The sequence below is a fragment of the Anoplophora glabripennis genome, unplaced genomic scaffold (assembly GCF_000390285.2).
Source record: "Anoplophora glabripennis isolate ALB-LARVAE unplaced genomic scaffold, Agla_2.0 scaffold545, whole genome shotgun sequence".
In the NCBI taxonomy this organism is placed as follows: Eukaryota; Metazoa; Arthropoda; class Insecta; order Coleoptera; family Cerambycidae; genus Anoplophora; species Anoplophora glabripennis.
This window is the reverse complement of record NW_019416638.1, coordinates 308191-323126: the sequence shown is the minus strand read 5'-3', so window position 1 is coordinate 323126 and position 14936 is coordinate 308191. Positions and strand designations below refer to the sequence as shown.

General features: G+C 32.9%; 1 protein-coding gene across 1 annotated transcript; it reads right to left on the bottom strand.

The window, feature by feature from the left end:
- Window positions 1-7692: 7692 nt before the first annotated feature.
- On the bottom strand, window positions 7693-13075 carry LOC108911187 (facilitated trehalose transporter Tret1). The gene is made up of 2 exons (XM_018716054.1): window positions 12839-13075; window positions 7693-9104 (listed from the first exon to the last, which is right to left on the bottom strand). The coding sequence occupies exons 1-2, from the start codon at window positions 12993-12995 to the stop codon at window positions 7771-7773; spliced, it is 1491 nt and encodes a 496-aa protein (XP_018571570.1). The 5' UTR covers window positions 12996-13075; the 3' UTR covers window positions 7693-7770.
- Between the last annotated feature and the right edge of the window lie 1861 nt (window positions 13076-14936).

Genomic DNA, 14936 nt, shown 5'->3' with positions numbered 1-14936 from the left:
TTATTAAAATTCGAAAAATGTCATATTTTTCTTCCTATTTAATTATGTCTCTTTTCAACAGTTGATTTTAGGTGAAAATGGAAGAGGAAAATAATGTTTGTAATTAAATTTTTTATAAAACATGACTAGTTACAAATGGAATCAATCCTGATTATTATGGTAAAAACCGAAAAAATCGCAAAAATGGGGTTGAAAAATATACTTCTTAGGGATTTTTTTCGGGGTATTTAAATTGGGTATAGGACCTTTATACTTGGCTCAAGAAAACTTCATGTTATGTAGAATCATCACACCAAATTTCATCAAAGTCGGTTCTATAGATTTTGCATAAGTTTTCAATCCAGATTTTGAAAAAAAATTTGAGACTTTTCAAAATTTTGCACAGCAAAAACCAAGGCCCTTAGATACTTGAAAATTTAATCACATATAGAAGGGCTCTCAAGCTTTGAAACTTTTTTTGAAAAATTCGAATCCGTCAATTAGGAGAGCTCTGGCGCTTGTTTAAACATTGGTCGAATTTTTGTACTTATAAACAATTAGAATAACTGTGAATATTCAATCGAATCAAATTTTTTAAAGTGGGTTTTAAAAGTTCTTGGAAAGACGCTTCCTTAAAAAAAAAATCGGCGTGTTCAAAACCGCGATGCGCTTAAAAATTTTTAATCTCACCTTCTAGAGGTCCGATTTTGATGACTTTTTTTAATTTTAGCGTATTTTCAAATGCCTATCGTTAATAATAATTATTGGCCTTCCAACAGTCCGATAAATTATTTATTTTTAAACTTCCTTTACTTATCAATTCTATTTTTCTATTGTATCAAAGGTAAGTGCATAAACTTATATACTGTTTATCAAAGATCAAAAACAAATTTATTTAAATACCCTGAAATTGTTTAAAAAACAATTATTTTCAAAATATGACGAAGATTAGTAATATAATGAGTTAATTTCTCATTTGCTTATATTTTAAACAATAAATAATATTTGAATTATACTTTAATCACAAAAAAAATAATATTAAAAAAATTATTTTTCTTTCATTTCAATATATTAATTCGTATTCGAAAAATACGACCTTGAAAAAAATAGATACACGTATATACCGTTAGGAAAAGAATCTCTACAACCTGTAAGTATATACAGTGTTATTTTTTTAAAACCTGACATAGGCCAACTTTTTTATTTGAAGTAATAGACTAGTACTTCCAAATGCAAAGTTGTAGGAAATAACTTAATTAAGAAAAATTTACAAATAAATTTTTCGGTTTAGTAGCTACTGCAGAAATCTAGCATAACCGGAAAAAATTATTTGTAAATTTTTCTAAATCAAGTTATTTCCTACAACTTTGCATTTGGAAGTACTAGTCTATTATTTCAAATAAAAAAGTTGGCTTGTCAGGTTTTAAAACACTGTATATACAGGTTGTAGAGATTCTTTTTCTTACGGTATATATGTGTACCTATTTTCTTCAAGGTCGTATTTTTCGAATACGAAATAATATTTTGAAAAGAAAGAAATATTCTTTTTTTAATATTATTTTTTTTGCGATTAAAATATAATTCAAATATTATTTATTGTTTAAAATATAAGCAAATAAAAAATTAACTCATTATATTACTAATTTCGTTACATTTTGAAAATAATTGTTGTTTAAACAATTTCAGAATATTTAAATAAATTTGTTTTTGATCTTTGATAAACAGTAATACACTTACCTTTGATACAATAGAAAAATAAAGTTCATAAGTAAAGGAAGTTTAAAGATAAATAATTATCGGACTGTTGAAAGACCAATAATTATTAACGATAGACATTTGAAAATTCGCTAAAATTAAAAAAAATCATCAAAATGGGACCTGTAGGTGAGATATTAAAAATTTTTAAGCGCAACGCGGTTTTGAACTCGCCGATTCAATTTCGAGCAGGCCGAAGCGGCCGCGCTCTCTGCTCCCCCCCCAATACCCGTACAATTTTCTTGAATTTCTCGCTTGCATAAATAACTTTAAACACGTTTTAAAGTAGGTTGCCAATGAAGAAATGTATTGTAGTCTTAGACCTGGTAAATAATTTTAAGGTAATTTTTCGAAAAATTAGCCCGGATGTCCCAGTACATTTAGTGTAAATGACGGTTAACTCTGAGCGGCTATAACTACGTAACTAATTGACCGATCGATCTGTTTTTTTTAAAGAAGCGTCTTTTCAAGAACTTTTAAAACCTGCTTTAAAAAATTTGATTTGATTGAATATTCACAAAGTTATTCTAATTGTTTATAAGTACAAAAATTCGGCCAATGTTTAAACAAGCGCCAGAGCTCTCCTAATTGACGGATTCGAATTTTTCAAAAAAAGTTTGAAACCCTGAGAGCCCTTCTATATGTGGTTAAATTTTCAAGTATCTAAAGGCCTTGTTTTTTGCTGTGCAAAATTTTGAAAATTCGCAATTTTTTTTTCAAAATCTGGATTGCAAAATTATTATGCAAAATCTATGGTACCGATTTTGATGAAATTTGGCGTGAGAATTCTACATAACATGAAATTTTCTTGAGCCAAGTATGAAGGTCATATACCAATTTAAAGACCCCAAAAAAAATCCCTAAAAAGTATTGTTTTTTAACCCCATTTTTGCGATTTTTTCGATTTTTACCATGATAATCATGATTCATTCGATTTGTAAAATTTAATTACAAACATTTTTTCCTCTTCCATTTTCGCCTAAAATCAACTCTTGAAAAGATACGTAATTAAATAGGAAGAAAAACATGACATTTTTCGAATTTTTTTAACATATTGTGCCGCCAAAAGTTAAGCCCACGTTTTTTTTATGCGCATAGAAAAATTTTAATTTCTAGTAATATTTGAAAGCCAAGACGCCAAAAATCTCCGTGGATATACGATTCACCCAAACCAAAACAGATACCGCCTAGTCTACTATAACTTCTCGGGGTGCAGCTTAGTATAAAGGTAAGTTGCGTTAAATTACCATATTTTAGGTTCCCCTACATGCCTTTGCTCTTGTTGGTTCTTATGCGAAACACTGTATACAAGGTGGGCCACCAGTAACGTCTCGGCCGTTAGGGACTAAACGGTAAATGTTATAGAAACTTGTTTAGGTGGGTATGTGTAGGTTGATTATGGTTACATTTTAAAAATATTTTGAAATATACAGGGTGTCCAGGAAAAGCGTACTATATCAAGGTTGCGTATTTTTAAATGGAACATCCAGTATTTTACTGCATATTTGAAAGCTCCGTAAAATAATAGGTGAACTTTATTAAAGGCTCTGACTTATTGTTTGTGAGATATTTCAATTTTAGTGAAAATGCAGGCTTAGCGTAGAAATAGCAATAAAAAAATAATTTGAATGAAGCAGCTTTGGAGAGAGTTAGATCTTTAAAGTTATGAATTATTATATTTATCGTCACTTAGTATTGTACAGGGTGTTCAAAAAACTGCTGGATACTTTTCGCAACTTGGTTGTTTTCAATGGGACACCCAGTATATTTTTACTTTGGAAGTTAGGAAATTTAAAAGGACTATGACTCTTTCAAATTGTGTAGGGTCCCCGTACCTATCTCTAAGACCTCTTTTATGCACGCGTTTTTCTCCTCTCAACGCGGAGTTTACAAAAACGCCGCGTTTCAAGATACCCTGAACAGAGTTACTACGATTATGCATTTTACGCTCGTTTATTTGCTCTCGCGTTTTCAATTCTGTCGCGATGGCTTTACAAAACGCTTGGCGACACGCGTTCCGAAAAAGCACGAAAGTATATCGGCGTTTTTATGCAAAGCGCTCTTTGTCGCAAGTCCAGTGGCTCTGTCTGTCAAGAATAGTTTTAGCACAGTTTGTTTTAGTTTTAGTTTAGCTATTGATCAAGCGGGACATGGATGCAATGGACGCAATTGAATTCTATTTCTATTAATTGGATGTACTGCCCAACGCCTCTTACGTTTTCTATTACATATTTTTTTATAGCACAAATACAATATACACGGATCCATTTTCATGTACTTCACTGACTACTGTGTGGCATGAAACTGGCGACAACTGATAGAATACGCGTGCATAAAATGGAGCAGAAATATACCGCGTTTTTCTCAATTTCGTGTTGAGAGGAGAAAAACGCGTGCATAAAAGAGGTTTAAGACCCCTTTTATGCACGCGTTTTTCTCCTCTCAACGAGGAATTGACAAAAACGGCGCGTTTCAAGGTACCCTGAACAGAGTTACTACGTTTATGCATTTTACGCTCGTTTATTTCGCGTTGAGTGGAGAAAAACGCGGCATATTTCTACTCCATTTTATGCACGCGTATTCTATCAGTTGTCGCCAGTTTCATGCCACACAGTAGTCAGTCAAGTACATGAAAATGGATCCGTGTATATTGTATTTGTGCTATAAAAAAATATGTAATAGAAGACGTAAGAGGCGTTGGGCAGTACATCCAATTAATAGAAATAGAATTCAATTGCGTCCATTCCATACAAGTCCCGCTTAATCAACAGCTAAACTAAAACTAAAACAAACTGTGCTAAAACTATTCTTGACAGACAGAGCCACTGCTCGCTTTGCATAAAAACGGCGATATACTTTCGTGCTTTTTCGGAACGCGTGTCGCCAAACGTTCTGTAAAGCCATCGCGACAGAATTGAAAACGCGAGAGCAAATAAACGAGCGTAAAATGCATAAACGTAGTAACTCTGTTCAGGGTATCTTGAAACGCGGCGTTTTTGTCAACTCCGCGTTGAGAGGAGAAAAACGCGTGCATAAAAGGGGTCTTAGACCTCTTTTATGCACGCGTTTTTCTCCTCTCAACGCGAAATTGAGAAAAACGCGGTATATTTCTGCTCCATTTTATGCACGCGTATTCTATCAATTGTAGCCAGTTTCATGCCACACAGTAGTCAGTGAAGTACATGAAAATGGATCCGTGTATATTGTATTTGTGCTATAAAAAAATATGTAATAGAAAACGTAAGAGGCGATGGACAGTACATCCAATTAATAGAAATAGAATTCAATTGCGTCCATTGCATCCATGTCCCGCTTGATCAACAGCTAAACTAAAACTAAAACAAACTGTGCTAAAACTATTCTTGACAGACAGAGCCACTGCTCGCTTTGCATAAAAACGGCGATATACTTTCGTGCTTTTTCGGAACGCGTGTCGCCAAACGTTCTGTAAAGCCATCGCGACAGAATTGAAAACGCGAGAGCAAATAAACGAGCGTAAAATGCATAAACGTAGTAACTCGATTCAGGGTATCTTGAAACGCGGCGTTTTTGTAAACTCCGCGTTGAGAGGAGAAAAACGCGTGCATAAAAGAGGTCTTACGGTATTGAAGATATTTCTGCCGTTTCGTTTTTTATCGACTTTTTTTTTATAAGCTGTATCCACGTGTCTTTATCGAAGTTTTTTATGGAATTGGTAAAGCGTCAATCATGACAATATTCAAGAAAATTCTCTAATAAAAAATATAATTTTATAAGCAGAAAATTGTAAAAAGTTATTAATTTTGTATAAATAATGTTTGTTGTACGTAACTGAATTAAATTAATTATGAACAACATTTAAAGAAAATTTTACTTTTAGAAGAAACATTTTAATAGATATTCGAATTGATAACCATTCTCTTGGATACAGCATTTTATTCTATCTTCAAATGAGATTCCCACATTCCTTAGAATATTTGAGGTGAATGTAGTAAATGCATCTGTAATCCTTCCCTTCATATCATCACAAGTAGTAGGTGGAACACTGTGTACAAGATTTTTTATATAGCCCGAAATAAAGAAGTCCATTACGGTGAGGTCTGGACACCTAGGTGGCCACTGACATGCACCATTCCTACCTACCCATTTATTACTAAAACTTCGATTTAAATAATTTCTCACTGAATATGAAAAATGTGCAGGTGCGCCATCTAATTGTATCCACATTTTTCTCCTTATATTTAAAGACATGTCTTCAAGAAGAACCCAAACCAATTCAATAAAGACCTCGATAAACACACGTGGATACATCTTACAAAAAAATTCGATGATAAACGAAACGGCACAAATAAGTATCTTCAATATCGTTAAAGATAGGTATAGGTAACCTATACATCACAAGGTAAGTTCAAAACTGGTGTGGGATTGTTTACAAGTGCTTACTGAACTGGCCACCAACAATACAATCAGACTGTGTTGGGTGCCAGGGCACAAAGGCATTTGTGGAAATTAAAACTGAGACAGAACACAGGAAATACTGGACTTCAAGGCCAGGACATACGGTAAGCCTTCATTTTCATTAAAATTGAAATATCTCACAAACAAGTCCTAGGTATGCATTACCTTTAATAAAGTTCACTTATTTTTTTACGGTGCTTTCAAAAATGCAATAAAATACAGGGTGTTACGTTTAAAAATACATAACTTTGATATGGTACGCTTTTCCTGGACACCTTGTTATTATTATTAAATTATTTTTTTATTGCTATTTCTACGCTAAGCCTGCATTTTCACTAAAATTGAAATATCTCACAAACAATAAGTCAGAGCCTTTAATAAAGTTCACCTATTATTTTACGGAGCTTTCAAATATGCAGTAAAATACAGGATGTTCCATTTAAAAATACGCAACCTTGATATAGTACGCTTTTCCTGGACACCCTGTATATTTCAAAATATTTTTAAAATGTAGCCATAACCAACTAAACCACCTAAACAGGTTTCTATAACATTTGACATTTGGTCCCTAGCGATCGAGGCGTTGCTGGTGGCCCACCGTGTATGACTGGTATGACTGTGACAACTGATAAAAATAAATCTTTTTCAATTTTTCATGGAAAAATTTCTCGCATGAGAAATACAAAATACAAGTGGTCCTTGCGGTCTTTAAATGTTTATTTGAAAAAAACTAATAGATAATAATAAAAAAAATAGCGTGTTTAGCAAAATGATATCGTTCAAGATTTAAATAGTGAAAAATAAATTATAATTATTAAATTAGACAAATTAATCTAACATCCCAAGATTTTCAAGTGACTTGTGTTAGCCTTTAATTAGCCTTTAACAGAAGCAAATACAGGGTAGGAAAGTACCGATGGTCTATCTGAAGTTACGTGAGAGCGATAAAGTAAGCCATAGAAATCCATGCGATAGAGAAGGATGGCTATAATGAAGGCCTCTAATAGTCAACGCCCATTTCGCCCTTCCACAAATAAGAAGTGGATCTTATTTGTGGAAGGGCGAAACGGGCGGTGACTATTAGACGCCTTCATTATAGCAATCCTTGTCTATTACATGGATTTTTATGGCGTATTTTATCGCTCTCACGTAACTTCTGATAGACCATCGCTACACTGTATACTTAGTTCATCAGTCAGTCAACGCATGTGACATTTGCGACACGTATTGAAGTGTTGACGTGTTTTAATATTCAGGATTCAACATTTTTTTTGTCTTTGAAAGGGCTTCGATTACCTGCAAGTCCCTTGAAATAGCTTGAAGCCCTTTTTTTATTACAAAGTGTATTTATGAAGTAATTCGTTTATCAAGCCCTAATTACTTGTTTGCAAGGCTTGAAGTGGAGTGCTTCTAAGTCGTGAATGGGTAGGAATCACATTCTGCCCAGCTTAGACCCGTTTCTTCTCCACTTATTTGAAAATAAGTAAGTTTCCTTAGTTTATGTAACAAATGATTACAACATTTGTTTTTAAAATAATTTCTTTATAAAACAAATTACAAACAAATTACACAAATAAAAAATATAAATCCATTTCAGGCCTAGTTTTTGCTTAACAACTGTTGAATTTCTGACAACGTTTTTCCTTTTGTCTCCGGAACAACAAAATAAACAAAAAAACTTCCTAAAATACAGCAAACCCCAAACATCCAAAAACATTCTGCCATACCTAAATGGTTAGCTAAGATTGGAAAGCCTAAAGTAACTCCAAATGATGTAAAAAAACAGAAGAATGCCGTCAAAGCTGAAGCTACGGATTTAACGTTAGGTGGAAAAATTTCTCCCATGATAGCCCACGGTAAAGGTCCTAGTCCCACATTGAAACACACAATGTAGATCATTAAAGAAACAACCGGCAACCAAAACAAGCTGTCAACATTGTAGATTTCACTTTTCTTTAAATAAAAATATAAACCAAGTATTAAAATAGCCGCGCAAGATCCTATAGAAGATACTAAAAGTAAAAATTTGCGTCCCAATTTTTCTACAGTGACAGAAGTTAAAAAAGTTGCTACGACTTGAATAACACCAACTAAATTGGTAGACATATATGTTGACATTTCACTACCTGATGCATCAAATATTTGTCCCATAAAGCTCTGAACGGCGTTTATTCCAGCAAATTGTTGTAAAGCTACCAACCCAACGCTTACAGTAAATCCTCTCCTCAAATTGGGTACTATAAGAAGATCTCCTATTCCACCTTTTTTATCTTTATCTTTTTCTATTTCTTTAGCAATTGCTGAAAGCTCATTTTCTACTTGACTGCTACTTTTACTTCTTAACTTCATTAAAGCTTCCTTTGCCTCTTCTGAGCAATTATTGGATATCAAAAAAATAGGCGACTCAGGAATAAACAAAGAGAAAAATATCAAAAACAGCATAAGAGGTATAGCACATGAAAAGGAAAAAAGTCTGAGGGACACGAGAGGACCAACTACAAATGGATATAAAATTCCGAGAGTGATAAATACGGCCATTATGCACCCGAATTTCCCTCTGTTGTGGTTTTCTGTGATCTCCCCTAAATACATGGGTAAAATTGCAAATGAACTACCCACACCTAAACCCCCAACAAACCGTGCAACGTAGAAGAGAGTAATATTATTAGAAAATGCTAATGTAATGAAAGCTACGAGCATAGGTAAGGATAACAAAATTAAGGTTTTCTTCCTTCCAAGATTATCGGCTAATTTTCCAATAAATAAAGGTCCCACGGCGGCACCTAAGCTCACTAAAGAGGCTATCCATGATTCTTGTATTGACGATACAGCCTCTCCTAGAGGATTTACATTTGGATCAGTTTCCTGCAATTTTGCTAGAGCTGGAGAGCACCATGCCATGTGGCAGCCAGTGGCGAATGCTACCAAATCAGCTGTAACAATATTTGGTATTAACTCAAAATATATTAAACAGGTAAGTGTTCTTTCTTTTATTATCAGAGAGGAATAAGACAATATAAAATAAAACACCCACATGAAATGTATAATGCTACTAGCGATACTTTTTGGTAATTGATATTCATTATTTAGTTTACAGCTTTTCTAAAAAGCAATTTCCCTTTTAAGAATTTGAAAGAGCTTTCAGTTTTCGTTTTCAGTGAAATATAGTATAGTGTTTATTAAAACAGAAATATTTTAATATTGTATAAACACACGTAAGCAGTTAAAAGTATGGCACTGGCCTTATTGTACATATAAGTATCCTTAATAAACCTAAACAATACAACGATCTGACCGGTATGAAACCGTAGAAGGGCCATGTCAAAAATTTTTTAAACTTTATGCTCTGAATTCAGACTAGTCTGAATTTAAAGCATTGAGTAGCAAAACGATATAAGTACACTTATATCGTGACATCTATAGGGTGTCACAGTGTAAGCGTATTAACTGGGCAGGTTCGGTCAAGATATGAGTAAAATTCTTATCAAAATATTCTCCAACAGATACGCACAATGAGTTAGTTTTAATTAAAAAAAATTAATATTTTTCGTCCATAATTTAAAAGACTGAAGGGAACTGATTCATATGTGGGGTGCCTACCTTTTCAGAATCATTAAAACTATGTGACATTTATTTTGATCTAGCTTGAGAAAGTTTTGCATATTTAACTGGGCAGGTTTGGTCAAGATATGACTAAAATTCTTATAAAAATATTCTCCAACAGATACGCACATTGAGTTAGTTTTAAATAAAGAAAAATATATATTTTTCGTTCATAATTTAAAAAACTGAAGGGAACTGATTCATAGGTGGAGTGCATACCTTTTCAGAATAATTAAAACTATGTGACATTTATTTTGATTTGGCCTGAGAAAGTTTTGTATATTTAACGATCAATTTTAAATAAGAGACGTGCACAATATATTTTAGTTTATTTAAAGTAATTGTCAAGATAAGCTGGTCAGGGGTGCCCCTAATGCCAAAATAATGTCGCATAGTTTTAATGATCCCGAAGATGTATAATATACTTTATCCAAAGATCAATGTATCCCTTGAGGGAAGTTTAGGTTTTGACTGAAAATTGTTATTATTTTCTGAATTCAGCACCTTCCAGAATCCATTAGAAGAATCTTAGAGGAATTTTGGTTGTAGTCAAACTGTACAGCTGAACTTCCACTTGAAACTAATGGAATATTCTTGTATTGGAACGAAAGTTAATAATTCAGAGATTAAAACCTGCATTCAGAGTTTAAAGTCTGAATTCAGAGTTTAAATTCTAAATTCAGAGTTTAAAGTATGAATTTAAAATAATTTTTAGACATGGTCCTTCTACGGCTTCGTAGTAGACCGGCAATCTAACTAATCAGTGAAAGTACAATTAACCCTCAAAGGTCACATTTGGGGTGGGCCACCTTAAAGGTCACACTAGTGCGAACTGATATCTTCTTTATTTGTTAACGAAAACAGCGTATATGCAAATTATGCAGTCCGCAGTGTATCAAGACAGTTAAATGTACGTAGAACTAATGTTCACAAAACTTTAAAAAAGCAACTTCTTCGGCCAATTTATTTAACTCCTGCTCAATAACTTGAAAATTTAGATTCCTACGCACGTTTACAATTTTGCCGCTGATTGGTGTATGGCTTCGCAGAAGATAATAATTTGCTTAAATTGTTTTGTACCGACAAATCTTGCTTTACAAAGAACGGAGTTATAAATTTTCATAATTTGCATGTGTGGAGTGATGAGAATCCTAAAGAAACACGACAATAATGACATTACCTGATAGCCAAAGCAATCAAAATCAACATCTTGTTTTCATCGCCTACTGAACTCAAAATTTTAAATTCGTGACACTTCTATGCAGACCAAAACGTACAGACCTGCAAATAATGCCATTTTTCTCAATGGCCTTCTGTAGGCGTTTTTCTCAAGCGACAATATATTTTTTAACGCGATCGGTAAAAGGGTTATGAAGTTATTAATTAAATTAGTTTTATTTTTGACAACTTTGAAGGCCTGTAACTCAAAAACCAAAAAGTTTTTATTTATGGTTTTTTTTTTCGTAGATCGTATTTATTTATAGTCGTGAATATGCAGTCAAACGTTGTCGGTGAAATTTGCGGACACCCTATATGTATATCAAAACTGGGGTAAAATTTTCCGAGAAATCGAATGATGTAATTAGGTTTGAAAAACCATTAATTTGTTAATGAAAAATGCGATTGAAAAAAATATTATTGCTTATTTCTCTAACTATATGTGGGAGTCTTTTTCCGTTTCAGGACATATATTTGTGTCACCTTACAAAATTCTCGAAAACATAGTCTCGAACAAGGGTATCGAATGTGCACTAAATCTCACTAAAGACTTGGCTAAATTTCATAAAACAGAAACCTATTGATCTTAATTTAGGTCATCTGGAATTAAAAGAAATGAAAATTGACAACGAGGTTCAACCAATAAATTTTCAGATTAGCGAGCACAAGCAAACCATCGAAATACATATTACGGAAAAACTAATTTTAGATATATCAAAATTAAAAATGTACAGGATGTCAATCAATCAAAACACATACAAATTTGAACATATTTTATCTGTTACCATCACGTAAAAAACATACCATTCCTACAGGCTGACATTACAATGAAGAGACTGACGCGACAAAAAAAAGTGCAGATTCGGAATTCGAACAACAACCCTGATATCCTTCCTTTCGAATTACGAATAGTCGGAATTACGTTACTACATTCCATCAAATCTCAATTTTTATTTGTAACTGCTGATTTATCATAGATGATAAACCGAACTTCTCTTTGTAACAATGCCTGATTTACAGTGGTGGGGGCCTGTAGGCTGAAAATTGGTGGGGGTCTATTTTAGAAAAAAAAATATCCTTTTTGGTAGGCCCCCCAAAAAAAATTGAATTAAATAAAAATAAAAATAAATTTTAACCCACTTTCCCTAGAGACTCAAGATTTTTCTTTCTTGTTCAAGATGGGGAGGTCTTAAAAAAATCTTAAAAAAAATTAGTTTTTATAAAAAAAAATTGTTAACATAGTGGGGGCCCCTAGTTGGTGGGGGCCTGTATGCTGCAGCCTACACCAGCCTATAGGTAAATCAGGCAGTGCTTTGTAATACCAATAGACATGTAAAAATATGGAATATTCAGTAACTTTTCCATATAACAAGTACAAAAAAATGCTTATGAATCTTTAGGATCAGTTACAGAAAAAATAGAAAAACAGGAAGCCCAAGAAATAAGTATGAGTATCACGCAATTTGAAGAAAGTTAAAATAAGGTAATAAGAAAGGTTTCTCCTAGGTAGTTCAAAAACAATAGGAAATGTAAGCAAAAGTATTTCAAATACATCGAGACGACAAGGCCTTTTCACAAAAAATTCAATGAAATTGAAAAGCACATAATGAAACGAGATTTAGTTAGGAACTAAATTTAAATTCATTGTTCTCAATTTTGACAGGCATTAAAAATGCTATACCCGAAAATATTTTCTAAAAAGCTTAACTGCACCAATACTTTATTGTATATTGCAGTGCCTACAAGATTAAAAGAAAAATTAGATGTTAATGAATACTGGTTTCACTTTTACTCTGTCGTTATTCAATAACAATTACAAAAATGTTAATTTTCGTGGTAAACTTACCTGTAAAAGCAGATAAATATAGAAAATAACTGTCCTTATATTTATTATTGTTTTCCAATTGTAAAAGTTGTGGTTTATTGTCTTCTTCACTAGGAGGAATGTATACAACTTCTTTAAGTTTGTTGTAATATTTTTCGTTGCTGAAATCAGTCTCCATTTCTTTTCGGGAATTTCGCGATTTTTAATAATTAATATTAATATTTATAATTAAACCATAATGACGACTAAAACCGCTGAAACCTTTTGCTACTAATATAAGAAAAAAAACAGAAGCTTTAGTACACATTGAGAGATTTAGTTATCACTTTGTTTAATATCCTTCTTTTATCTTTGGTTACTTCAGACAATTAAATTGCATAACTATGCTTAATGTACAGGCTGTCGCAATATTTGAGCTTATTTTCTTAAGGGAAGACCCAAATTGTTTCTACAAAAATCAATCAAGAATTACATTACATACCTATATATTAACGCATTTTAAAATAATACAATTGGTTCCCGATACATGCGGCTAGTAATTAATACCTAATGTTTTAATTTAAAAAAACATATATTTTATTATTAGCTCTGGAATTTTTACTTTACTGCAAATTCAAACAAATAGGAAAATTGTTTGACGCCATTTGATAAGATTTTTTAGAAAAAATGTTTGAATTTGTTTCAATTAGCTACCTTTAAAATACACTACGCAACAAAAACCCAAGACTTTTTTTCTTGATTGCTTGACGCGTTAAATGGATCGCTCCTATTTTTTTTTCAAAAATAACACATGGTCCATGTGTTATTTTTGATTATTTGTGTCGTAAAGTACATATTCTAACAACCAATTAAAAAAAACAAGTTACGATTTTTGTTTGACTATTTTGAAGTTATCCGTACGTTTCCAACGAATTCGTACCGCGAGGAGATTGTCAATCTTTACGCATCATTAGGGCCAATTCCCACATAGCAGTGCCGCAGCAGCGCGGCGCGTCGCTGCAAATGCTGCTCCTAAAAATATCCATATTTTTAAATGGAACAGTTCCCACTAGTCCCCAAGCCAGCGACCTTTTTTCGAACTGATTACAAAAGTCATGAAAACGGTCTGGATCGCTTCGTTTTAACGAGTCTACCACGCTGTAAAATTTTTAGAACATGGGAAGGGCGCTTTTCCGCACTGCGAGTACTTAAACCTGCCGTTTTGGGCGGGTTCTCTTTTGTGATTACAGCACTCAAATTTTTTTTTTCAATTAAAAGAAAATGTGTTAAATAAGAAGCAAATTGGGTTGTCCGACAAAATAGAGGGCGCAATTGTCGAGTCCGACATCTCCAACATGTCGCTCTAGCGCGATATGGTTTTCCGATTACAAAACACCCAATTTTCATTTTAACTTACTAAAAATTGTCTAAACGTAGTCCATACCTTTTCCGACAAATTTTCAGGCGCTTTTTTCCAGTCCATCTCATCACAGGTTAGGTTTTCCGATTACAAAAGTGATAATTTTTATATTTTTGGCTTTAGAATAAAATAATAATTAAAAAACAATACTTGTCCGACAAAAAAAACGACGCAAATTAATAAAATCTAATGCTTGATTTGGAGCCCAGCGCTCAGTTGTGTCACTTGTGTCCTAGCATTTGACATGTACGCATCGCTATGATTTCGATAATTAGACGTTTTATCATGGGCAAGTGTATTGTAAAACATTGTATAAATAGAAGTGATCGAGTTGGTGAAGAGAGGCGAAAAGTTTCCTTCTTTAGGTAAGTAAAAAAAGGAATATATAAAAGGTAAATAGGTACGTACGATATTTTTCCAGGGTTAGCTTTATAATTTTGTTCGCCCACATAGTGTTAACGTGATGTTGTTATTATAAAATAATGAATGAATTACTGTAAAATATTTTTAATAATTATTTACTTTATGAGTCTCAAATTTTTATGAAATTTTACCAATTCCCGTCATTTCGAGATAGCTGAAAATTAATTAAATATTTTTTTCAATTGAAAAAATCGCAAACAAAACTAATTTCAGATTCATGTTCAGCACCCTGGAAAAGGAGAGTTGGCAAAATGTGATTAGAAAAATCAGAGTTTTGTGACAAAAAAAATATATATT

Excerpts from the sequence above, each read along its gene's own strand:
- LOC108911187 (XM_018716054.1), bottom strand. The coding sequence starts at position 12,995 with ATGGAGACTGATTTCAGCAACGAAAAATATTACAACAAACTTAAAGAA. Across the intron at positions 9,105-12,838 it reads ATATTTATCTGCTTTTACAG|CTGATTTGGTAGCATTCGCC; the intron begins GTAAGTTTACCA and ends ATATTGTTACAG.